Source organism: Neodiprion virginianus, chromosome 5 (genome assembly GCF_021901495.1).
Source record: "Neodiprion virginianus isolate iyNeoVirg1 chromosome 5, iyNeoVirg1.1, whole genome shotgun sequence".
NCBI lineage: Eukaryota > Metazoa > Arthropoda > Insecta > Hymenoptera > Diprionidae > Neodiprion > Neodiprion virginianus.
The window spans coordinates 22,263,219-22,288,356 of record NC_060881.1 but is presented as its reverse complement, the minus strand read 5'-3'; the positions used below and the strand labels follow the sequence as shown (position 1 = coordinate 22,288,356).

The following is a 25,138-nucleotide window of genomic DNA, read 5'->3' as shown; positions in this document are numbered from 1 at the left end:
CGATGGTTTCGCATTTGCCGATTCACTCTACTGGCAAGTGCTGTATAATCTTTATGTCAAACGCGCGGAGGCTGATTCTAACAATACGAGCTTCATTTCCACTCTGCGGAGAGAAACATTCTTACCGCGCTAACGCTTTGACGGTGACGAAAGGGTTGTCAACCTATAAATAGAGTCGGACCGCTCCGAGAAATATGCCGCTCCTCCTCCACCACCTCCGACTGACTTCCTTCCGTCACTATAGGAAAAAATTATCTAAAATGGCGCTGTCGTGTTCGCACTGAAGTGCTCAGAGTGCCGAGAGTGCTGATCGCTGATCACTGGTGCTGATCAGGCCAGGCCAGTCAGGTTGATCGATAGAACCGAGGCGAGTTCGAGGGGCGAGCGAAGGCCTGAAATGGCAATATCTCGCGATCGCTCGGCGGTATCGTGCTTCAATTCTACTACGAAAGAAGATATCATTGTCGGAATATAGTAGATGAGCCATTGGACGGGCGAGAAAAATTCTATACATCGCGTTCGCTGTTCGTCGTAATCGATGTGGTTATTTGTCATTCGAAGCAGGCCCTGAGCTCTTTCGTATGACAGTATTTGGTATTATTATCGGGGGTCGGTAAGCAGGTATGCAACTGTACGTAACTCACACTTTTCCTAATACATAGATACCTATTATGTGCGGCAATAATCGGGGAATGATCGCGAGTATAATATTCAGATTGTAACGATCCTCTTATACATCCTCGAGGTATTTATAAAATGTAACATAACAATTTCGCCTGTTTCTTCTATTTATCTCCTAGTAATGAAAAATGATTTGACGTTTTCCTCCTCATCAGGCGAGGTCATTTTTGAAAACAATTGATTATACTGTTGTATCATCTCAGATATGATTTTCAGAGGGACATCCAGAGATCGGTGAACAATGTCCAAGATTGATAATCCAAAGCTGGTCGTGGCGCTGTTCACGTTCAAGGGAAAGAACAACGACGAGGTTGGTAATATTCTTAGACCTTGAATGGAAAGCAAGGCCAACGTTCTGTTGGACTAACCGCTGTTTACCACAGTTGTGCTTCAGGAAGGGAGATGTCATCACCATTACTCAGATGGACGACGGCGGATGGTGGGAGGGCACGCTCAGTGACAAGACTGGATGGTTTCCCTCCAACTACGTCAAGGAGCAGAAAAATTCAGGTACATTTCTCCAAAAATTACATAAAGTCAGGCTTATGGTTAAGCAGGGAACAGTCACTTCTTTAAATCAAATACAATGGTTATAACTTACAGACAGCAGCCATTCATCAGTAAAATCCTCACCTGAAAAAACTACTCAAGAGTTGGCCATCCAGCAGAGAGCTAACCGAAGCGTGGTCTTGAAGGACATTATCGATTCAGAAAGAGCGAACGTCGCGGAGCTTCAGGGACTAGTTAACAACTTTCTAAAACCCTTAGACACAACCGGCATGTAAGTACAATTGCAAAGGATTGAATTTGATAGGATGAACATACGTCTGTCTATGCATCATATACAGACTGACGAGGGAAGAGTACAAACAGCTGGTTGGGAACATACTCGACGTCCTGGAAATCCATCAACACCTTCTCACCAGTTTGGAGGCTGCCTGTGCTCAGGGTTCGGATGCTAGAGCAGGAAACCTCTTCTTGGCTTTGGCGCCGAGGCTCAAGTCCATTCACATTGCCTACTGCGCTTCCCATCCTCGAGCCGTTTGCATATTGGACAGATTCAGGTCAGCCGTTTTGGGATTTTTCACCCTGAAGTCGAGCACATTCTGCTTTTACATACTTTCAATTTTTCTTTCAATTCTCTCCATTTCTAGAGATGAGCTGAACGAGTTTATGGAACACTGCGGAGCCGTTACTCCTGGTATCCTTGTGCTAACGACTGGGTTAAGTAAGCCTTTTCGTAGATTGGAAAAATATTCGGCCATGCTGCAAGAGTTGGAGAGGCATATGGAAAAGAATCACCCTGACAGAGGAGACACTCAGCGTAGCGTATGCGTCTATAGGGAAATAGCGGTGAGAGCTCAAGTCGTTGACTCATTTATATCGAAAAGGAAAAATAAAGGAAAAGCGGAGAGTTACCCGAAGGCTCGTGTAATTGATCAACGCATTCTCACTGATCATATTTTTACGCTTAGGAAAGGTGCAGCGCAATAAGAAAACAGAAGGAATTAGCTTTGACGGTCTTGGCGGGGGGAATAAAAGGCTGGGAGGGAGAAGACCTCCACACTCTAGGTGACATAATTTACGTCGGTCCTGTAACCCTTGCTACCGGAGTCGATCGCAGGGATCGATACTTTGTGCTTTTTTCCACAACGCTGCTTGTCTTGAGCACGAGCCAGAGAATGAGCTCCTTTGTTTACGAGGTAAAGTTTGCGTCCCTTAAAGACTATATATCTTGATTTGTTCTAGCTAACCTACAATTATTGACCATTTCCTTTTTCAGGGCAAGCTTCCGTTGACTGGAATTGCAGTGACGAAAATCGATGACACGGAGGATATGAAGAACGGTTTTGAAATATCGGGTGAGTTGTTATCTCGGTGTTACCGGCAAAAAGATTTTGCGTCATCTCTATCCTGACTCGGCTACTTGAATCAATTCCAGGACCAATGATCGAAAGTATACTCGCAGTCTGCCCTAGTCGAGAAGAGCGCCAGCAATGGATCGAATATCTGACCCAAGAGCAGCGTGTGAATACAGCAAAATCACCGTCGACGATGCAGCACGTGAGTTATTCGTCCCTTCCATTCGTTCGCCTATCGAAATATTTTGCGAAGCTTGTGCGGAGGAGGATCATCTACCCGGATCTGTTGAAAAAATTGCTTTACTTTCAATACATATTCAAACCTGATTTAAGCGATGTTAAAATGCGAAAGTGCACTGTTACTTACACGATATACCCATCGCGATATGACAGCTGCTCGCAATCCGACGATGGATCGACAGATGAGAATTCCTCAAACACCAGACACAAGTCACGCCACAAATCAAGCTTAAAACTCGATGTGACGTACAAATTGTGGGAAAACGACGAGTCCAGTATTAGCTGCACGGAGAGCTCTTCCTCGTTCATCTGCCATGACTTGAATTTGTCCGTCCCAGATCAGTTGAGGCTTGAGACGAGCAGGAGTATGCCAAATGCAATTATGAACCATGCGGCTTCGGAAGTCGACTCAGAATCTGTTCGCTCAGCGATCGAAGCACCCAATGCCAGGAGCAACCCACCTCTCTGTTCGAACCTGGCAGTTTCCACCTGCGACTGCTGGAATTCAACCATGAGGAATTGGAAGAGGACAGAGTTGTTCCAGCGAGATGTGGAGCAAGTTGCCTCTTCCTGCTTGGGGAGGGGAATCGAGAGCCCGGCGATTGTCTGCGGCAAGGAAACCGAGAGCCAGCTTCCACAGTTTCACAACACGACCCCGCGCTCCTCGGATTCTGGAATGGCAGACAGCTACCATCTCAATTCTTCCGATCTCAACTCGTCCTACAAGTCGTACCGACATAGCAGGGAAAAAGGCGAGATTGATGCGACACGGATGTCTCACAGCGAGAGCGAGAATGATGAAAACAAGTTCGAGCACCAGTGCATCTGCTCGTCGCCGTTCGGCTCGACTCCAAGGGAGAGCCTTCGTGATGCGGCCTCGTCATCTGAAAAAATAAACGATGACGCAGCTACTGAACCTGAGCTCAAATTAACTTTCGATAATCTTTCCGTGGCTTGGCCAATCGTCGACGTTGATCCCATCGTCGGACATGACAAAAGTTCAACCGTCACCTCCGAGCTTGTTATCAGGGGTGCGAATCCGAAACATTTGAGCGAACCGATTCCCCGCAGACATGAGAATGTCGGAAAGAAATCCCGGAGGGGTGCCCATGTTCAGAGGCGGCATAATAATAATGGCGAGGAACAACAACCGCCAGAACAAATTTATACCTCCGGATTGTACGCACATTGGTGGCTCAAAAAAAAAATCCCAATGTCCGGAAACGCAGAACAAGGCAAGCTTCCATAGCATGGCTGTTTTTACACCATTATATCACATATAACATTATTGGCCAGTTTCACTACTAATTTATTGTTTCACAGGTGTATATTATTACATATCGCTTATTTCACAGCCATGTTGTGTGAAGTATGCTTTTGCTTTGTATTGTTTAATAACTAACACACGGTATTTAACGATTTCATCACATTAGACTCAATTTCGTAGACCAAATCCTGATTCTCACTTCGAGCCGTGGGGAGCAATGCTTACCAAATCCGATCGAATCACCCCATGTCGATAATGATACATAGAATACGGCATCGCGTGTATTGCTTATACTAAACCTAGTCTATCAGCAGTTTTTCATCCATGCAGTAACTTGATTTTCGAATATCTTTGTCCAATGGTCGATGAAAAATGCAACAGACCATGCCAGGTTCACATTTGAGACCTGATATAACGGCCTAAGCCACAGATTATTTGTTGCAGTCTGTGGTGTTTGCTTGACAATTCGATTTTCGTGAAACAGGTGAGTCCACTTCTGAATGGAAAACAACCACGGATGGGGGTGGAGGGCTGTCTTCCTCCAGGAATTAGATCGCCCTGGTCAATCGCCTCGCTGCGACCAGCCCCCCCTCTGTACTCCTGCAAAAGTTTTGGCAAGACGGACCTATTGGACGCCGGCGGTTCAATGCGAATCGGTAGTAAGTCCCAACTAATGTTTACAAATATACTGTAACTGGAGACGTAAGCATAGAGCAAACTCAATTAGTTCTCCTCGTCTTCTTCCACAGATGAGCGGATGTTCGAGGAGGATGCCATCATATTGAGAGTTATAGAAGGCTACTGTGCGACTGTTAATACTCGACTCACGGTGCACTCTGGTAAGTATTTCAAGCCTAACGCCTAATAATAAACTGTTACTTCCACTCGATGAAATGTAGATCATATTGATTTTTATTTTTTTAATAAATAAAACAAAAGAAGGAATAAAACTAGTGCGGCTTTCATTAAGGGTGGTATATGCATGCGCACTACTGGTGAAGTCTATTCGTTGGATGGTGAAGATTGGTATTATGGGAATGAATACATCTGAATACCACAACCCTTAATTACAGGTCAATATTTCAAGTCATTGCTATTTTTTTGGCCAATGTTTGGTGCATATTCTATGCAAATTTGTGCAATGGAATCGTCACACTCAGGGGGTCAAATATTTATCGTCATTTCAACTTGCATGGTAGTTATTTTCATTGTTCGTAATCAGCACACATCACGCTACGTTACCCACCCTTGATGCAACCTCTTTCCGTTCTCAATATCGAACAAGTAGTATTTGGTAGAATCTGCAAGTTTCAAACACACCTGGTTTACCCAACTCTTTGATAATCGATCGCAAGCGGTGGTTCTCTCCTATCTATACGTTCGCATGATGGGACACGCCGGTATCCCCGCAGGTGTGGCAGGCTGTTAATAATGGTCATAATATAAATTTCAGCCATGCTAGAATGCGAAGCAGTCCATAAAGCTTGCGATAAAATGTCGATAATGCATAATAGAGTTGGAAATTGGGATGGAAGTGAAAACAGGTATGTAATCCTGCGATTTGTTTGTTTCTTGCTATTAATAAAGACAAAAAAAAACAACTCCAACAACAACAACAACAACAACAAAGGCTCATTGTCGTCATACTGTGTGGATAAGTCATCAAACGCCCTGAATAGAACGTATCGTTTTGACTAGGATTCTTATAATTAATCTTAATCCAAATCTGTATTCGGGAACCATCTCTTTCGATCGACGCTTGTGTGTTAAAAACTCGTTAATCGATTATGCTCACCCTAGTTGGCATGTCTAATAGGAGGTCGTTTTATCCGCTCATTAATTTTCATTACCAAAGCTTTCTAATTGTCAGTCAAAAATTGTGATATTCTGTCGACAATAGAACAACCCGCCATCGTTTGAGCATATTTTCTATTGTTTTCATTTTCAGGAGTCTATCGGAGACGGTTAATACTCTGAAGGAACAGATAATCGACTTGCAGTCGCAAATGGTGCTTCTAACGAGACAGCTGGATGATGAAAGGAAGTCACGCCTCTCCTTAGCTGCTACGGTTAAACGCAGTATTGCTGTTATGGATGCTTCTGTGTCCTGAAACGTAATTTTACTCAAACTTTTTTTCTGAGGGGTTGGAGTTCGAAAAATTCGAAAATCGTGTGTATTGTAAGATCGGATTTTTGTAATTTTGTGAGAATAGCGTCCATGTTCTTGAAGTGCATAATACCAAATTGGAGTAATCGTTTACAGAATACTTGTGACAATCTTCAATCTCGTCAAATCGGGAAAAGAGGTATAGAGGGTAATGGTTGCAGAAAGGTAAAAGAGATCAGAGAGATGTGGGATTAATTGGTAGTAGAAACGTATCAGTAAATCCAGCATTTGCAAATACCGCGATCATAATTCCCCATCAATCGATTGACTAAACAATTAACAGAAATCCTCGATTGATCTATGAACAATCTTATTTCCACTAAAGCAATATTAGATAGTGAGTACTATGCGTGAGTTACTGAAGACTTGTCACCTCAGTTGACAGAGTTCTATCCTTGTGTGCAAAGTTCTACCTGCAAATGAAGCATATCATTATCAGGTCGACGAGTTGTCCCGCGGATCAGTTAGCATCTGGGTACCAGCTTCTCTTCATTGTTTGTTTCTTCCGGACAGAACAATATCCATGTGTACTTACGATTGGATCAGTGCATGGAATATGCTGCCTGTAGATATAACTGCATTTTTTCAGCGTACATTGTCGAGTATGTTATGTTATTGTTATTTTACACATAGAATTAGCAGAGGTATACACGTACCGTTATAATATGTTAGAGCCCCTCGTTCAGGTTGTCCCCTAGTGAGAAATTCTAACTTCAGATTGATGTACAAATAACTAACTCTTATATCCTACAAGATAAAAATAGACGGAAGGAGAGTAAGTAATGAGGAAGCGAACAAAAATTATTTTGTAATAATAAAATATAGTGTAAATAAAATAGCTCTTAAAACGATTGATTATAAAGAAATGTTTGGTTGCATGTGTTGTGCTTGTATCATTAATATGTAATGTAGACATCGCAGGGGTAGAAATTCATCAGATACACTTATATGAAGAATGCATACATTATTTATTAGAACAATGGAAAAAACGTAGGTTAGTGTTTTTAAATATTCCCCGAGTCGATACACAAGATTTATGGATTTGAGGCAGACTGTGATAAGGGCTGTAAGGAAATACTGGACAGCATTTGAGGCTGCGAAGATCTGGCAACTGTTCGGCCGTGCAGGTGTTTGTTCTTTATTCGTTCAAGCTCGTTGACTCTGCTTCGTGCATGTTCCAGCCTGTGCCATGCCATTTGTAAAACCTTCTGACTGGCATATCCCGACCCTTCATGTGGTTGACCTGCAATTTTACAATACATGAGAGTAGCAGTGGTTGAGTATGTTCCATTTGATTGGTTATACTATTGTATTTTAGAATCTCAATCTTACCTGTCGACACCTGAGTCAAGTAGTGTATTTGTTCACTCAGTTTTGATTCCACATGTCCCAGAGTCTTGAGGAATTGGTGGGTTTGACTTTCAGCCTGTTTCAGGCTCGACTTCTCCTTACTCAACTCGACGAATGCTTGACCTGGGGTAACGAATAGACTTTACAAATTTGGACAAAACGAAGCAATATTAATGAAATGCACAATTGTGCTTAACAAAGGGATAATCGGTTCATAGCGCGAATTGACGTGTGGATGAAATTACAATGACAGACTGGAGGTTATGTTCGGCGTTGTAAATATTGCCGATCGACTTGCCTGCACTTTGTAAACATATAATTATGTCCTTTTCAATTGATTCCAATATTTGGATTCTCTCCATTGGCGGTGTCATCGTGACAAACGAATTGCGGTCAATTTCTATACTGATTATTATTTCACGCAATAAGTATTCGTGCAGATTCGAGATTTCTGGCAACAAAGTACGATCTTAGATCATATACTACTGGAGGTAGCTACCAATGCCGACAACCTCGCAAAAACTGTGTCCTAGTGATGAGAGAGCGAGATATATATCCCGACCGTTGACTGAAGAATATAAAGTCAGTTGCCCTAATGGGCTTTGGTGTGACAACCGAAAATCGTCGTGCGCCTGCGTGCCCCCGAAATGTTCTAACAGTAGAGTTGAGAACTTATTGCAGAACATCAGTGAGTTACCGATTTCGACATGATGCTGGCTGCATTCACCTTCCGAGTAACACAGCTGCACAATGATAAGCCCTAGCCAGTATTTGGCCTGTGTGTACTTACCGACTTGTCGGCGATACAAGAAATTATTATTGAGAATAAATTTCTTCCGAAATTCGTAGCAAAACGGTGATTTAATTGAAGTATAGGTACCCGAGAGATGAATGTATACATAGATTATAAATAATAATAGATCAGATATAATAGTGATGCAGAGACCAAAAAGTATATAGATATGTATATGCGGTCCATGTACGATATTGATATATATGATCCATTCACGATTAATACGTGATGCATACTACAAATTTTATAATTTTCCAGGCGACAAACTAGATTTTCTACATTAATACGGCTATAATATGAAAATAGAAGAATTATTCATTTTGAAATGGGATTCTATTCGACACGCGCTCGATGTATTCCATAACAATAATATTCATAATTATTCCAACAACTTTTCATTTGCTCTTTCGATCTTGAATTTTCGTTGACATAGAATCGAAACACTGATTTAGCTAGTCGCAAGTGAGGTATCTACGTTGGTTAGAGAAGCAGAATTGTTTTTCAAAAAGTGTTCGTATGGAAAAAAATTCAGAGTAACTGTAATACATCACGGTTGCGCTAATTTTGATCGAGATCAAATAGATACTCCGTATATGAGACAGTATTTAATGCAGTATCCTGATTTAAAGACCTAAAAAGGTGATTGTCGGCGATTTTTTTTTTTTTGATAGGGAGAGATATAACGAAGCTTTTTGAAACTTCGAGTGTATTTTAACACACATTTGACAGGTACAACCAAAAATTTTTATCAATCAACTGTCGCAGAACGGCAGCGTTATTAGTTGACCCGTTAACTGAAGAATATATCTTTAGTCAACGGCTGACCATCGAAGGGCCCAGCCGCTCTAGTCTGGAATCGGCAGGAAAGATAATAAAGTGCGTATTTCTTGTCTGAAATGTAAAAACTAAAATCATTATATATCATATCATATCATACATCATACATCATACATATAGTATTAAAGTTCGAAACCAAAGTTTGGATGTCGGATGTTCAGAAAGTGATGTCACCCAAAATTTTTTTTCTCTTGACGTCATCGATCTATATACACGAAAATCAGCTAGTCGAATTCCTCAGTCTGGAAACAACCGCGCAGTAGAGCGGACGTATGAAAATCGCGCTCCGCAGATTTCGAGTACCGGGTTCTCTAACTCCTGGATCCTGCACTCCGAGTCCGCTTCCTGGTGCAACTCGAGTTCCAGGACAAGCGCTCCGTAGTTTCTCCGCTGCAGGTCCGCCACCTGGTGAAACTCGACTTCCAGGACAAACGCTCCGTAGTTACTGCGCTCCAGGTCCGCTAGCTGGTGAAACTCGACTTCCAGAACAAGCGCTCCGTAGTTTCTGCGCTCCAGGTCCGCTACCTGGTGAAACTTGACTTCCAGGATAAGCACTCCGTAGTTTCTGCGCTCAAGGTCCACTAGCTGGTGAAACTCGACTTCCAGAACAAGCGCTCCGTAGTTCTGGCTATCCAGGTCCTTGACCTGGTGACTTTTGACCTTCCGGACTAATTTTCAAGTTTACAAATTCGGTTATTGGAAGTGTCATGTTTTGTACTATCAAACCAATATGCATGCTTCAGATAACATTTTGAATCCGAAAAAAAACCGAACGACCAGGATCAACAAATTGCAATTGGTGAGTGGTTGGCATTGTATACGTAGGAATACATGACAATAACGTCGATCAATTACAGCTAAAATTGCTGTGCGTCGTGTTTAAAATCTGAGAGCACTTAGCTGATTGTACTATGGTATTTTTTGACGAAATTTATTGTCATAAAATCACAATTCGTTATACTTACATGCATGTGTAAACGTGATTTGTAGCACTATATAGAAAAATTCTTACTGGCAGATTCGATTTGCGTCACATGCGCAAAGACAGTGTTCAGTCTGTATACGGTGAAGCAAATACCAGAATTTTTTGGGGAGTCATCGTGCCCTAGTCTCTCCTACAACTATGGCATCTGGTAAAACATTGACAACGAGTAAGCGAGTGCACGAGCACAAAAACCAGTTACACTAGGCATCCGACCCCGAGCGAGTTTTAGCGAGCGAGTGTTTTAAAACTATAAGTTATTATTAATTTGCGTACCATTCTATTATCGATGTACCAAAATAACCCAAAAAAAACCGTAATATCATATTAATCGTCGAGCTCAAATTTAAAAAGTAACGATATTTACTAAGAAAATTCTGAACGAAAATGAATGTGATTTAACGTTTTTTCTGAGTTTTTTAGTTCATTGATGACAAAAATATATGTCAATTCAAAATAATTTTAGATTTTCCATTTCAGCTAAAAATTACGCACTCCATCTTTCATGCCAATTCGAGATTCCAGCGGCGAGGCGCTTCAATGGTCAGCTAATAACTTCGCCATTTTCCGAAAATTGATGATTAGTAAGTTTTTCTTGTACTGACCAAATCTGAGTTAAAATACACTCGAAATTTGAAAACGCTTCGTTAGTTATCTCCCATTAAAAAAAAAATAACCGACAATCAACGTTTCGCTTAAAAATTAAAGTATGATTGATTTAAAAAAAAAAAAATATGTGTACTTTTCCCGATCTTTTATATGGTAGCATTTCAAGAACCCGGTTCCCACTTTGAACCGACATGAAAGATATTTTTTCTCCATTATCTGATTTTATTGTTGACCTTTTTTCGGTGTTACTTAAATATTTAGCTATATAATTATTGATTGCTTTCAGTTTTTAACCATTTGTATACGATAATAGTACAAAATAAATCATTATAATCAAATATTTTCATGGAAATCAACAAAACGTTATGTTACTATTTGTGCCCAGTGAGTATAACATTCTTATGATATACATTATTTCGATACATTTTTCGCATTAGCCCAAATTCAGTAGCTGTCAATGCGCTATTAAAATTTCTATAATTTTTTATAATCTTCTCATAATCTTGGTAAAATGTGTCAATGAAAAAATTATATTCATCCTTACACAATATTTTTGATTTGTTCTAATACTGAGAATATTTATTAGTATTCGAGGTATAACCCGAGGTGGTTAGCGGTGGTCGTTGGAGGTGGTTGGCGGTGGTTGGAGTTGGTTGAAGGTGGACGAGGAGGAGGACGAGGATTTGTGCTCGGTGAGTTTAACATTTTTGTAATATTCAATGGCAATTGTAATTGTATTATACCTGAAATTTTTTAAACTTGTCATGTTTACAATAAATTATTTCGATTCATTTTTCGCAAGCTTAAATTCAGTAGCTATCAATGCGCTAATAAAATTTCTATATGATTTTTTATAATTTTCTCATAATCTTGTTGGTAAAATGTGTGAATGAAAAAATGATATTAATCCTTACACAATATTTTTGATGTGTTATAATACTGAAAATATTTATTGGGATTCGAGGTATAACCCGTGGTGGTTAGTGGTGGTCGTTGGAGGTGGTTGGCGATGATTGAAGATGGTTGGAGAAGGAGTAGAAGGCGGTGGAAGAGGTCGATAACGACGAGGCGGAGGACTAGGTAAACGAAAACGACGGACGTGGTCGAAGGGAGTAGGAGGTGGTAGGGGGTGGTAGGCAGGAGTAGGAGTTGTAGGAGTAGTAGGAGTAGGAGTAGGAGTTGTAGGAGTTGGAGTAGGAGTGTAGTAACAGTAGTAGGGGCAGGTGTAGAAGTGGGGTGGTACAGTGGCCTACCCTACCCTACCCTACCCTATCCTACTCCTGATCCTACTCCTATTCCTACTCTCACTCTTGAACCTACTCCTGATCCTACTCCTACTCCTGATCCCACTCCTATTCCTACTCCTAATTCTGAATATTAATGTTATGTAATATATAGACTGCGTGTCGAATTGAATCCCATATCAAAACGAACAATTTTTTTATTGTCACAGTATGGCCGATTATAGTAGATAATCTAGTATGTTTCCTATAAAATTATAAAATTTATAGTTTGCATCACGTATTAACCATAAATAAATCATATATATCAATGTCGTACATGAACCGCATAAACGTTTATACTTTTGGTCTCTGCATCATTATTACATCTGATCTATTTTTATTCAAGATCTATGTACACATTCTTCTCTCGGGTACCTGTACTCTGATTAAATCACTGTTTTGCTACGAATTTTGAATGATATTTATTCTCATGATTAATTTCTTGTATCGCCAACATGTCAGTAAGTACCCTCAGGCCAAGTACAGGCATGGGCTCACCATTGCGAAAACTGTGTTACTCAGAAGGTGAATGCAGCCGGCATCATGTCGGAATCGGAAACTCTCTGATGTTCTGCAATCGATTTTCAACTCTACCATTGGAACATCTCACGTAGCAAATTTTCGGTTGTCACATCAAAGCCCATGAGGGCAACTATCTTTATGTTCTTCATCCAATGGTAAGACTAACCCCTTTGTATTTTTGGCGAAAATTTTCGCGATTTTGAAAAGCGCTGGAATAAATTCTTTCATGCACTACTCCGACGTAATTTTGCGAGAGAAATCGATTGGGCCCAGTCCCAATATGCTGCGATCAACGCATCAAAAGTTACAGCCAAAAAACGAGAACCTGTGATTTCGACATTTTTCAGCAGGTGCTTTTTCGCTCGCCATTTCTCTCCTGTTGATCCTACGCTCTTTTTGCTGCGTTTTCTGAGTTCCTGAGGGTCCAATCGGTCAGGTAAGGGTCATTCAAATCGAATTTGAGACCAAAAATTTTCGGCTCCAAAAATGAAGAAAAAGTAAGGCTAACCCTAACTCCACGTTGCGAAATCCAGATGAACTTGTGCTGCCCCTTCCGCATTCTGAGGCTTTTCGTCACTCCCTGACAGTCAAAGGCGCTCCACACTGGAACTCCCTACCTACCGAACTCAGGGCCGTCTCGACGCTTACGGTTTTTAAACGCGATCAATATCAGTATCTCTTCCGGACGGAAGAGACACGCTCCTGATGGCGACGCGTCATCTAGTCTTCTCCACCTCGTGTTTCCCACACTTCTATAATGCTGCTTTCTTAGCTTTATTCTGCTTTCTTGTTTATGCTTTGCTTTTTCGCTTTTTTCTGACATTGTCTCCGCCGTCTTTCTCTGTTCTATTCTCCGTTCTAATTTTTATCCCTAGATCTTAAATAGTAATATAGAACTAGGCTAAGGTTTAGTAATTAAGGCTCTGTTTATTTTTAATTTTGTAAGAATGTTTTCCAATATTGTTATGGAAAAGATGAAAATAAACCATTAAACCATTAAACCCCTTTGTATTTTTGGCGATAATTTTTGCGATTTTGAAAAGCGCTAGAATAAATTCTTTCATGCACTATTCCGACGTAATTTTGCGAGAGAAATCGATTGGGCCCAGTCCCAATAAGCTGCGATCAACGCATCAAAAGTTACAGCCAAAAAACGAGAACCTGTGATTTCGACATTTTTCAGCAGGTGCTTTTTCGCTCGCCATTTCTCTCCTGTTGATCCTACGCTCTTTTCGCTGCGTTTTCTGAGTTCCTGAGGGTCCAATCAGTCAGGTATGGGTCGTTCAAATCGAATTTGAGACCAAAAATTTTCAGCTCTAAAAATGAAGAAAAAGTAAGGCTAACCCCTTTGTATTTTTGGCGAAAATTTTCGCGATTTTGAAAAGCGCTGAAATAAATTCTTTCATGCACTATTCCGACGTAATTTTGCGAGAGAAATCGATTGGGCCCAGTCCCAATAAGCTGCGATCAACGCATCAAAAGTTACAGCCAAAAAACGAGAACCTGTGATTTCGACATTTTTCAGCAGGTGCTTTTTCGCTCGCCATTTCTCACCTGTTGATCCTACGCTCTTTTCGCTGCGTTTTCTGAGTTCCTGACGGTCCAATCTGTCAGGTCAGGGTCGTTCAAATCAAATTTGAGACCAAAAATTTTCGGCTCCAAAAATGAAGAAAAAGTAAGGCTAACCCCTTTGTATTTTTGGCGAAAATTTTCGCGATTTTGAAAAGCGCTGAAATAAATTCTTTCATGCACTATTCCGACGTAATTTTGCGAGAGAAATCGATTGGGCCCAGTCCCAATAAGCTGCGATCAACGCATCAAAAGTTACAGCCAAAAAACGAGAACCTGTGTTTTCGACATTTTTTCAGCAGGTGCTTTTTCGCTCGCCATTTCTCACCTGTTGATCCTACGCTCTTTTCGCTGCGTTTTCTGAGTTCCTGACGGTTCAATCTGTCAGGTCAGGGTCGTTCAAATCAAATTTGAGACCAAAAATTTTCGGCTCCAAAAATGAAGAAAAAGTAAGGCTAACCCCTTTGTATTTTTGGCGAAAATTTTCGCGATTTTGAAAAGCGCTGAAATAAATTCTTTCATGCACTATTCCGACGTAATTTTGCGAGAGAAATCGATTGGGCCCAGTCCCAATAAGCTGCGATCAACGCATCAAAAGTTACAGCCAAAAAACGAGAACCTGTGTTTTCGACATTTTTTCAGCAGGTGCTTTTTCGCTCGCCATTTCTCACCTGTTGATCCTACGCTCTTTTCGCTGCGTTTTCTGAGTTCCTGACGGTCCAATCTGTCAGGTCAGGGTCGTTCAAATCAAATTTGAGACCAAAAATTTTCGGCTCCAAAAATGAAGAAAAAGTAAGGCTAACCCCTTTGTATTTTTGGCGAAAATTTTCGCGATTTTGAAAAGCGCTAGAATAAATTCTTTCATGCACTATTCCGACGTAATTTTGCGAGAGAAATCGATTGGGCCCAGTCCCAATAAGCTGCGATCAACGCATCAAAAGTTACAGCCAAAAAACGAGAACCTGTGATTTCGACATTTTTCAGCAGGTGCTTTTTCGCTCGCCATTTCTCTCCTGTTGATCCTACGCTCTTTTCGCTGCGTTTTCTGAGTTCCTGAGGGTCCAATCAGTCAGGTATGGGTCGTTCAAATCGAATTTGAGACCAAAAATTTTCGGCTCCAAAAATGAAGAAAAAGTAAGGCTAACCCTAACTCCACGTTGCGAAATCCAGATGAACTTGTGCTGCCCCTTCCGCATTCTGAGGCTTTTCGTCACTCCCTGACAGTCAAAGGCGCTCCACACTGGAACTCCCTACCTACCGAACTCAGGGCCGTCTCGACGCTTACGGTTTTTAAACGCGATCAATATCAGTATCTCTTCCGGACGGAAGAGACACGCTCCTGATGGCGACGCGTCATCTAGTCTTCTCCACCTCGTGTTTCCCACACTTCTATAATGCTGCTTTCTTAGCTTTATTCTGCTTTCTTGTTTATGCTTTGCTTTTTCGCTTTTTTCTGACATTGTCTCCGCCGTCTTTCTCTGTTCTATTCTCCGTTCTAATTTTTATCCCTAGATCTTAAATAGTAATATAGAACTAGGCTAAGGTTTAGTAATTAAGGCTCTGTTTATTTTTAATTTTGTAAGAATGTTTTCCAATATTGTTATGGAAAAGATGAAAATAAACCATTAAACCATTAAACCCCTTTGTATTTTTGGCGATAATTTTTGCGATTTTGAAAAGCGCTAGAATAAATTCTTTCATGCACTATTCCGACGTAATTTTGCGAGAGAAATCGATTGGGCCCAGTCCCAATAAGCTGCGATCAACGCATCAAAAGTTACAGCCAAAAAACGAGAACCTGTGATTTCGACATTTTTCAGCAGGTGCTTTTTCGCTCGCCATTTCTCTCCTGTTGATCCTACGCTCTTTTCGCTGCGTTTTCTGAGTTCCTGAGGGTCCAATCAGTCAGGTATGGGTCGTTCAAATCAAATTTGAGACCAAAAATTTTCGGCTCCAAAAATGAAGAAAAAGTAAGGCTAACCCCTTTGTATTTTTGGCGAAAATTTTCGCGATTTTGAAAAGCGCTAGAATAAATTCTTTCATGCACTATTCCGACGTAATTTTGCGAGAGAAATCGATTGGGCCCAGTCCCAATAAGCTGCGATCAACGCATCAAAAGTTACAGCCAAAAAACGAGAACCTGTGATTTCGACATTTTTCAGCAGGTGCTTTTTCGCTCGCCATTTCTCTCCTGTTGATCCTACGCTCTTTTCGCTGCGTTTTCTGAGTTCCTGAGGGTCCAATCAGTCAGGTATGGGTCGTTCAAATCGAATTTGAGACCAAAAATTTTCGGCTCCAAAAATGAAGAAAAAGTAAGGCTAACCCTAACTCCACGTTGCGAAATCCAGATGAACTTGTGCTGCCCCTTCCGCATTCTGAGGCTTTTCGTCACTCCCTGACAGTCAAAGGCGCTCCACACTGGAACTCCCTACCTACCGAACTCAGGGCCGTCTCGACGCTTACGGTTTTTAAACGCGATCAATATCAGTATCTCTTCCGGACGGAAGAGACACGCTCCTGATGGCGACGCGTCATCTAGTCTTCTCCACCTCGTGTTTCCCACACTTCTATAATGCTGCTTTCTTAGCTTTATTCTGCTTTCTTGTTTATGCTTTGCTTTTTCGCTTTTTTCTGACATTGTCTCCGCCGTCTTTCTCTGTTCTATTCTCCGTTCTAATTTTTATCCCTAGATCTTAAATAGTAATATAGAACTAGGCTAAGGTTTAGTAATTAAGGCTCTGTTTATTTTTAATTTTGTAAGAATGTTTTCCAATATTGTTATGGAAAAGATGAAAATAAACCATTAAACCATTAAACCCCTTTGTATTTTTGGCGATAATTTTTGCGATTTTGAAAAGCGCTAGAATAAATTCTTTCATGCACTATTCCGACGTAATTTTGCGAGAGAAATCGATTGGGCCCAGTCCCAATAAGCTGCGATCAACGCATCAAAAGTTACAGCCAAAAAACGAGAACCTGTGATTTCGACATTTTTCAGCAGGTGCTTTTTCGCTCGCCATTTCTCTCCTGTTGATCCTACGCTCTTTTCGCTGCGTTTTCTGAGTTCCTGAGGGTCCAATCAGTCAGGTATGGGTCGTTCAAATCAAATTTGAGACCAAAAATTTTCGGCTCCAAAAATGAAGAAAAAGTAAGGCTAACCCCTTTGTATTTTTGGCGAAAATTTTCGCGATTTTGAAAAGCGCTGAAATAAATTCTTTCATGCGCTATTCCGACGTAATTTTGCGAGAGAAATCGATTGGGCCCAGTCCCAATAAGCTGCGATCAACGCATCAAAAGTTACAGCCAAAAAACGAGAACCTGTGATTTCGACATTTTTCAGGAGGTGCTTTTTCGCTCGCCATTTCTCACCTGTTGATCCTACGCTCTTTTCGCTGCGTTTTCTGAGTTCCTGACGGTCCAATCGGTCAGGTAAGGGTCATTCAAATCGAATTTGAGACCAAAAATTTTCGGCTCCAAAAATGAAGAAAAAGTAAGGCTAACCCTAACTCCACGTTGCGAAATCCAGATGAACTTGTGCTGCCCCTTCCGCATTCTGAGGCTTTTCGTCACTCCCTGACAGTCAAAGGCGCTCCACACTGGAACTCCCTACCTACCGAACTCAGGGCCGTCTCGACGCTTACGGTTTTTAAACGCGATCAATATCAGTATCTCTTCCGGACGGAAGAGACACGCTCCTGATGGCGACGCGTCATCTAGTCTTCTCCACCTCGTGTTTCCCACACTTCTATAATGCTGCTTTCTTAGCTTTATTCTGCTTTCTTGTTTATGCTTTGCTTTTTCGCTTTTTTCTGACATTGTCTCCGCCGTCTTTCTCTGTTCTATTCTCCGTTCTAATTTTTATCCCTAGATCTTAAATAGTAATATAGAACTAGGCTAAGGTTTAGTAATTAAGGCTCTGTTTATTTTTAATTTTGTAAGAATGTTTTCCAATATTGTTATGGAAAAGATGAAAATAAACCATTAAACCATTAAACCCCTTTGTATTTTTGGCGATAATTTTTGCGATTTTGAAAAGCGCTAGAATAAATTCTTTCATGCACTATTCCAACGTAATTTTGCGAGAGAAATTGATTGGGCCCAGTCCCAATAAGCTGCGATCAACGCATCAAAAGTTACAGCCAAAAAACGAGAACCTGTGATTTCGACATTTTTCAGCAGGTGCTTTTTCGCTCGCCATTTCTCTCCTGTTGATTCTACGCTCTTTTCGCTGCGTTTTCTGAGTTCCTGACGGTCCAATCAGTCAGGTATGGGTCGTTCAAATCGAATTTGAGACCAAAAATTTTCAGCTCCAAAAATGAAGAAAAAGTAAGGCTAACCCCTTTGTATTTTTGGCGAAAATTTTCGCGATTTTGAAAAGCGCTGAAATAAATTCTTTCAGGCACTATTCCGACGTAATTTTGCGAGAGAAATCGATTGGGTCCAGTCCCAATACGCTGCGAGCAACGGGTCGAAAGTTACAGGCGAAAAAACCAGAGCCCGTGTTTTTCACATTTTTCAGCTGGTGATCTTTTCGTCGTCATTTCTCGGCTGTCGGTCCCACGCTCTTTTCGCCACGTTTTCTGAGTTCCTGGGGGTCCCATTAGTCAGGACAGGGTCACTTAAATCGAATATGAGACCGAAAAATTTTTTGGTCGAAAAATGAAAAAAAAGTAAGTCAGGAAAGGGTTTCACTCCACTTCTACTTCTACTCCTACTACTTCTACTTCTACTCCTACTCTAACTTCTACAACTCCTACTCCCACTTCTACTACTCCTACTACTCCTTCTCCAACACCTACAACTCCAACTCCGACTTCTACTACTCCTACTACTCCTACCCTAACTCCTACAACTCCTACTCCTACTCCTACTCCTGCCTACCACCCCCTACCATCTCCTACTACCTTCGACCACGTCCGTCGTCCTCATTTACCTGGTCCTCCTCCTCGTCGTTGTTCTCGTCCTTATCGTCCTCTTACTCCGCCTTCTCCTTCTCCCACCACCTTCAATCACCGCCAACCACTTACAACAACCACCGATAACCACCTCCGGTTATACCTTGAATAGTCATAAATATTTTCAGTATAAGAAGACATCAAACATATTGTGTAAGGATTAATATAATCAATTAATTAATTATTAATATAATGAATTACATTAGCGCATTTATAGCTACTGAATTTCTGCTTGCGCGAAAAATGAATTGAAATAATTCATTGTAAACATGACACGTTTAAACAATTCTGGAATAAATATAATCGCAATCGCCATTAAATATTAGAAAAATGTTTTACTCACCGTGCAGAAATCCTCGTAATCCTCGTCCACCTTGTTCTCCGAGAGTCACGATTCACCAGGCAGCGGACCTGGAGCGCAGGAACCACGGAGCGCTTGTCCTGGAAGTCGAGTTTCACCAGGTAGCGGACCTGGAGCGCAGAAACTAAGGAGCGTTTGTCCTGGAAGTCGAGTTCAACCAGGTAGTGGACCTTGAGCTTAGAAACTACGGAGCGCTTGTCCTAGAAGTCGAGTTTCACCAGGTGACGGACCTAGAGCGCTGAAACTACGGAGCGCTTGTCTTAGAAGTCGAGTTTCGCCAGGTACTGGACCTGGAGCGCCGAAACTACGGAGCGCTTGTCCTAGAGGTCGAGTTTCACCAGGTAGCGGACCTGGAGCGCCGAAACTACGGAGCACTTGTCCCCAAAGTTGCGTTCCACCAGGTAGCGGACCTGGAGCGTAGAAACTACAGAGCGCTAGTCCTGGGACTCGAGGTGCACCAGGAAGCGGACTCGGAGCGCAGGACCCAGAAGGTAAAGAACCCGGTACCCGAAATCTGCGGAGCGCGATTTTCATACGTTCGCTCTACTGCGTGGTTGTTTCCAGACTGAGGAATTCGGGTAGTTGATTACTGTAGATCGATGACTTCAAGAGAAAAAAAATTTTGGGTAACGTCACTTTCTGAAAATCCGATCATCCAAACTATGGTTCTGAACGATAATACTGTGTATGATGTATGATGTATGATGCATGATATGACAAGATGTATCATTATCTCGAAATCGGTAATTCTCTGATGTTCTGCAATAAGTTTCCAACTCTGACGTTGAAACATCTCAGGGGGGGCAAGCACACGACGATTTTCGGTTGTCACACCGAAGACGATAATGGCAACTGCCTTTATATTCTTCAGTCAACGGTTTGTACATGCCCAAGCTGAAGACCACCGCTGCGATGTGAACTTCCTGCAAACGCCGCAACGAGCCGCCAACATCAGCAATGAAGAGTTTGCGCGTCTTCGTTGAGGGAAAGTTTAAATCCCATAATTTACGAATCGCGTACATTAGCGGCCAGGATTCATCACACCTGAAAAAAATTAATATTTTCAACAATTATGGATAGAGAAAGAAATCTGATGTACTAATGTACGTCACAATGATACAGAATTTCAAAGCAGCCCATTTATACATGAATTTTTCATCTTTCCAGACCACGATAAGCAGAACGTCAGAATTGCTGTTTATAGAAGTTTGATTTCGATCAATACCCTGCACGCAATAGTTCTTCCTTATTTACGTAGGTTACTTAGGTAACGATTTCGTTTGAAATTTGTGGCTAGAAGTGGAAGCCGTCAAACTAGTCATCGAAGGTATATAGGCAGTGTAAAATGCAGTCTACCAAAAGCTGTCACGAATTCGTTACGCCGTGTCAACGGAAAACTTACGAATATCATCGAGCTAGAGTAAGTTTGAGGATTTCAAATCTCTATCAACTTCATATGATGGGTGAATTTCGTATTTTTTGTTTTTCGCATTAAGAGATATTTTCTAAACCTCTTCGAGTACTTTATTTACTTTTTTTAATCCGTCGCATTATTGCAGGTAAAAAGTGCGACATCTGTGGTTGACGTCGTTCCGCCGAAAGTAAGACCTCACATTAAGTTTGATGCCAAGAAGAGGCAGCTGGAGGCTGAAAGACAAGCGAGAATAGTCAGGGATAATTTCATCCTGCTCAAGAAGCTCCAGTCAATAATGCACGGTAATAACAAAAGTAAAATACACATGAAATAAATGAACAAATGCCTGACAGCCCTGAAGCTAGAAGTATCTCTGCACTATATGCGAAACAATCAACGCTTTGAAAAATATCAGAAATGTCGTCGGAAGCCTCTAACTATTCGCAGTCGGTCGAAGAACCCGAGGATCATCCGACGTTCGGAGGTGAAAGCGGGCACTGGGTTAGTTCCCGAGAGGATGGCGAAGAGGAGTGTTGTCTGACCTTCGACGAGGCTGCGAGGGGTCTCTGCATGCTGGGGAAGAACGACTCCGGGCTCAAGTATTCGTACTTGATGCTTAACGTCTCGGAGAAGGGGCTGACCGATATCAGCATCATTCCGACCTTCAGGAACGTCATTTTTGTCAACGTTTCCGGCAATCGGCTGACGCGCGCCGCGCTTCAGGTCTTCAGTTCGATGACCTACCTCCTGATGATCCAGGCTGACCGAAACAGGATCACGTTGCCCGACTTGGAGCCGATGGTCTACCTGCAGGTGCTCACCCTGAACGACAACGAGATATCAGAGACTAGTGGGATCGGGCACCGGCTGCTGGAATGCCTGGAGCTGAACCGCAATAGGATAAGGAGATTGTCCCTGAGCCCATACGTCCTTGAGAATCTCAGGGTGCTCGAGCTCCGCGGAAACCTGCTGACCACCACCAACGGGATTTTCTTCCCCAGTTTGGTCGCGCTCTACGTCGCGGAAAACAGAATCGAGCAGTTCGAGGGCCTCGTGACGCTCGTCAATTTGAAGACGCTCCACGCTCGCGGTAACCGGATATCCGTGCTCGACGGCTTCGCGACCTCCTGCGTCAAGTTGAGCTACGTTAATTTGAGGGAGAACAGAATAGTGAGGCTTGCGGAGTTCGGCAAACTCCGATGCTTGCAGAGTCTGAAGACGATTGTTGTATCCCAGAATCCGGTGGTGAATGCGCTACCTGATGATGAAGATGAGGACGACGCGGCCGGATACAGGGTTAAATTGATCGCAATGATTCCAAATCTGTTGAGGATCGATAAAGGAGTTGTGAGTGACGATGAACGCAAGGATGCCGAAGCTTTGCGCCGACGTATCGTCCAGGATGGATCTGGTTTCTCCGAAATTGACGAGGACTCGACTTCAGCGAAAATTAGTAATGGAGGAAGTGTAATGGATGCTTAATGCAACATATGTTGAACTTGTGCAATGTACGTATAAATATGCATGACTTTGATGAAGTTTACTCAATTGTGACACCGATATAGATATGTATTTAATGAATTCGTTGAAATGTACGCAAAATGTTCAGTCTGAGTGTTGTTTTTAAAAAAAGAACTCCACTATGTCATATCTCAGCGAATTGGGACTAATTGTAATTGATCGATTTTCTCTTCGAAAAATACAAAAATGTAATAGATATTTATTAATTTTAAGTTTTTTTTAAGTAACAGCCATCAATTAGCCAAAATTCTAAAGAAGGATTGGGATTTGGTTGGGTCAAAAACCTTGGTTCGCCTCAGAATCATATTTAAGGATTCTTTTTCCTCCTAATTGGAAACTCAAGGACGCGCAGATAAATATCTAAAACATCGTATATTCTACAATTAAGAGAATATAATCATAGAGAATATAGTCATAGAGAATACATAGAAATCTTTGGATTTTCAGCTCTACCTTTTGATCCACTGTTCACAGTGAGTTTTGGTTACGCGCAATCGATTCCTCTCGCACGATTACGTCGATATAGTGCATCAAGGAATTAATTTAGATATTCTTCAAAGTCGGCCAAATAGTGACTGAAAAAATCGAAAGAGGTTAGCCTTGCATTCTTGCAATTTTCAGAGCTCGGAAACTTTTCGTCCCAGGATCGATTTGCAGGACCCTTTTCCCACTAATTGGACCCTCAGGAATGCGGAAAAAAACATTAAAAAAGACCGCAGCGTGACCATCTAAACCGTGGTGGTCTTGAATATTTGCTATTTCGGAGAACCCGTTCATCGATCAGTGTAGAGAAACCCATCAAACCTAACCATACGATTTTTTCGATTCAGGATATTATGTCATGTATTATAATTTGGTGGGGTATAATTACGTGCAGTATAATTATGTGCTGGTATATAAGAAAATATTTGACCCGTTGTTTTGTGAGTGGGGTTTGTTTTCGAGAGCACGTCAATGCATTGTACGGTTGTTCAGAGAGGTTTTCCCTTGTGATCGCTGCACATTTTGCTCAAGTATTTTGCAATCCTTTCCCTTTTTCATCTTCTTATTCACATTCTATATTCTTTAGACAACGCATTCTCACTCCAATCTGTGAAGCATAAGACCAGTGTAAGACAATTCAAATCGAATTCTATGTCCGACTTACCTCACCGTACGGCAGATAGCAGCACTATCCGTGTCCACTGGATCCGTAATCCGCGGTTAAGGCTGGAACCTACACGCATATGTATATACATATAAAGCATTATGCATCAGTGATATCCATATACAACAAGTGCATCCCTAAGCAGCTCCTGGCTCCCTAGCTCAGTAGTGTTCGACGATTCGTTGTACCTAGTTGTGTGAACTGCTGGAGTTCCTTTCATCCGCGATAGTCAGAAAGGGTTGACTGAGATGCTGAGAAAACACGCTATTCTCGTAGCCGCAGTCTTACGTGAGTACCATGAGAAAAAATCTTCACTCCCTTTGTTCTACAGAAAAGAAATTTGATGCATAACGAGAATTTTTTGTAAATTTTCCCAGTACTGATCGGCGATACCGACGCCGCGTTTCCGTTTCGCAGCGGTGGGCGGAGTTCGGGCAGCGTCAGGCAGTACCGCAGCAAAGGAAATTACTACGGCGATTTGGGGTCCGCTGGTGGCGACGCCACTGCTCGTTCTGCGGAGCACGGAAAACGCGATATCGACCTGGCCAAGGGCAGCAAGGGCCTTTCGGCCTGGGGCATCATAGCCATTGTGCTGGGCGTGATCCTTGTCGGCACCGGCGGCTATTACGCCTTCGTCTTCTATCCCTACATCTGCAAGAGGGAACGCAGCTACGATATGATAGAGTTGACCAACGTTCTCTGACTATGCGTCCCTTAGTTTTACAATCTTACTTCAATTGCGTGCCTTCCATTTTTATTCTAAGGACAATCCTGCAATGGGTTTTTCAAAATGCACCGACAATTGCTTCTTTTTTTATTCTCTTTGTACATAATCGGAAGTATTGTAGCTAATTTTTTTGTGAGATACCGTCGGCTTTGTTCCGAAAATTTAGGTACAATTTGAGAATCATTCAAGACTGAACAAGGATCAGTTACTTCCAATATCACGCGCGTAGTATCTTTTTCTATCTGTTGCTGAATATTAAGGCCATATTTTTGTACTTATATGTATACATGCTGTACACTCACCCCAATAATGAGCACATATATATGATTAGTTCATTAGTTTTATTTTATCTTTGCTCAAAGTAGGCCTGAAAGAATTGGAAAATAAACATTAGCAAAGAAAGTAAAAATAAAAATGTGATAATTATAAGAACTTAGCAAGTAATGAGTAGCATGCTCTCTTGGAAAGGAGATAAGATCGTCATTGGTGTTTTTCTTAAACAAAAAAAAACTCAAGCTTCTTAATTTCAAGTATGGGGTTCACAGAAGAAAATAAACAATGATCTCTCTTCTTTCCATTGTACATGTATATTAGATCATAATATGAACTTTAATCTTATTGCTAAAACCAGCTCAATTCTCGTACTGCCAAAATGCCGACTGAAGCTTTCAAGTAGCTCAGTAATATGCATTTTATATCTCATATACTAGATATACTCTAATGATTGCTTTTTAACGTATAAGGAATATGCATAGAAACTAATATTAGCTTATTTACTCTTTTTTGTACTATATACACCTATACATGTATATTGAATAAATTCATTAATATTTTCATCAATAGTCCGTTTT

At 41.5% G+C, this 25,138-nt stretch overlaps 5 protein-coding genes across 13 annotated transcripts; 4 read left to right on the top strand and 1 right to left on the bottom strand.

Moving 5' to 3' along the window:
• The first annotated feature begins 246 nt into the window (after nucleotides 1-246).
• LOC124304291 (rho guanine nucleotide exchange factor 7) lies at nucleotides 247-7,095 on the top strand. Of its 9 annotated transcripts, XR_006908143.1 has the most exons (14): nucleotides 247-621; nucleotides 898-991; nucleotides 1,065-1,191; nucleotides 1,285-1,462; nucleotides 1,530-1,745; nucleotides 1,836-2,034; nucleotides 2,157-2,384; nucleotides 2,465-2,543; nucleotides 2,624-2,745; nucleotides 4,535-4,709; nucleotides 4,800-4,889; nucleotides 5,504-5,594; nucleotides 5,999-6,229; nucleotides 6,314-7,095. XR_006908143.1 is itself a non-coding variant. In XM_046762289.1 (13 exons), the coding sequence occupies exons 3-13, from the start codon at nucleotides 1,104-1,106 to the stop codon at nucleotides 6,159-6,161; spliced, it is 1,629 nt and encodes a 542-aa protein (XP_046618245.1). In that variant the 5' UTR covers nucleotides 247-621; nucleotides 898-991; nucleotides 1,076-1,103; the 3' UTR covers nucleotides 6,162-7,095. The 9 variants fall into 9 exon arrangements, 8 of the variants coding, with proteins under 8 accessions (XP_046618245.1, XP_046618244.1, XP_046618241.1 ...); XM_046762289.1 differs by having other exon boundaries at nucleotides 1,076-1,191; nucleotides 5,999-7,095; XM_046762288.1 differs by having other exon boundaries at nucleotides 4,535-4,706; nucleotides 5,999-7,095.
• Nucleotides 7,096-7,166: 71 nt separating this feature from the next.
• On the bottom strand, nucleotides 7,167-8,153 carry LOC124304292 (mediator of RNA polymerase II transcription subunit 11). Its single transcript, XM_046762293.1, has 3 exons — nucleotides 7,866-8,153; nucleotides 7,550-7,690; nucleotides 7,167-7,460 (listed from the first exon to the last, which is right to left on the bottom strand). Exons 1-3 carry the CDS (start codon nucleotides 7,939-7,941, stop codon nucleotides 7,252-7,254), a joined length of 426 nt encoding a protein of 141 aa, XP_046618249.1. The 5' UTR covers nucleotides 7,942-8,153; the 3' UTR covers nucleotides 7,167-7,251.
• Nucleotides 8,154-20,799: 12,646 nt separating this feature from the next.
• Nucleotides 20,800-21,226, top strand: LOC124304508 (uncharacterized protein CFAP97D2-like). Its single transcript, XM_046762825.1, has 2 exons — nucleotides 20,800-20,898; nucleotides 21,038-21,226. Exons 1-2 carry the CDS (start codon nucleotides 20,824-20,826, stop codon nucleotides 21,224-21,226), a joined length of 264 nt encoding a protein of 87 aa, XP_046618781.1. The 5' UTR covers nucleotides 20,800-20,823.
• Nucleotides 21,227-21,309: 83 nt separating this feature from the next.
• Nucleotides 21,310-22,440, top strand: LOC124304507 (leucine-rich repeat-containing protein 23-like). Its single transcript, XM_046762824.1, has one exon. It carries the CDS (start codon nucleotides 21,310-21,312, stop codon nucleotides 22,372-22,374), a length of 1,065 nt encoding a protein of 354 aa, XP_046618780.1. The 3' UTR covers nucleotides 22,375-22,440.
• Nucleotides 22,441-23,666: 1,226 nt separating this feature from the next.
• On the top strand, nucleotides 23,667-25,127 carry LOC124305407 (uncharacterized). The gene is made up of 2 exons (XM_046764799.1): nucleotides 23,667-23,848; nucleotides 23,938-25,127. Exons 1-2 carry the CDS (start codon nucleotides 23,809-23,811, stop codon nucleotides 24,261-24,263), a joined length of 366 nt encoding a protein of 121 aa, XP_046620755.1. The 5' UTR covers nucleotides 23,667-23,808; the 3' UTR covers nucleotides 24,264-25,127.
• The last annotated feature ends 11 nt before the right edge of the window (nucleotides 25,128-25,138 follow it).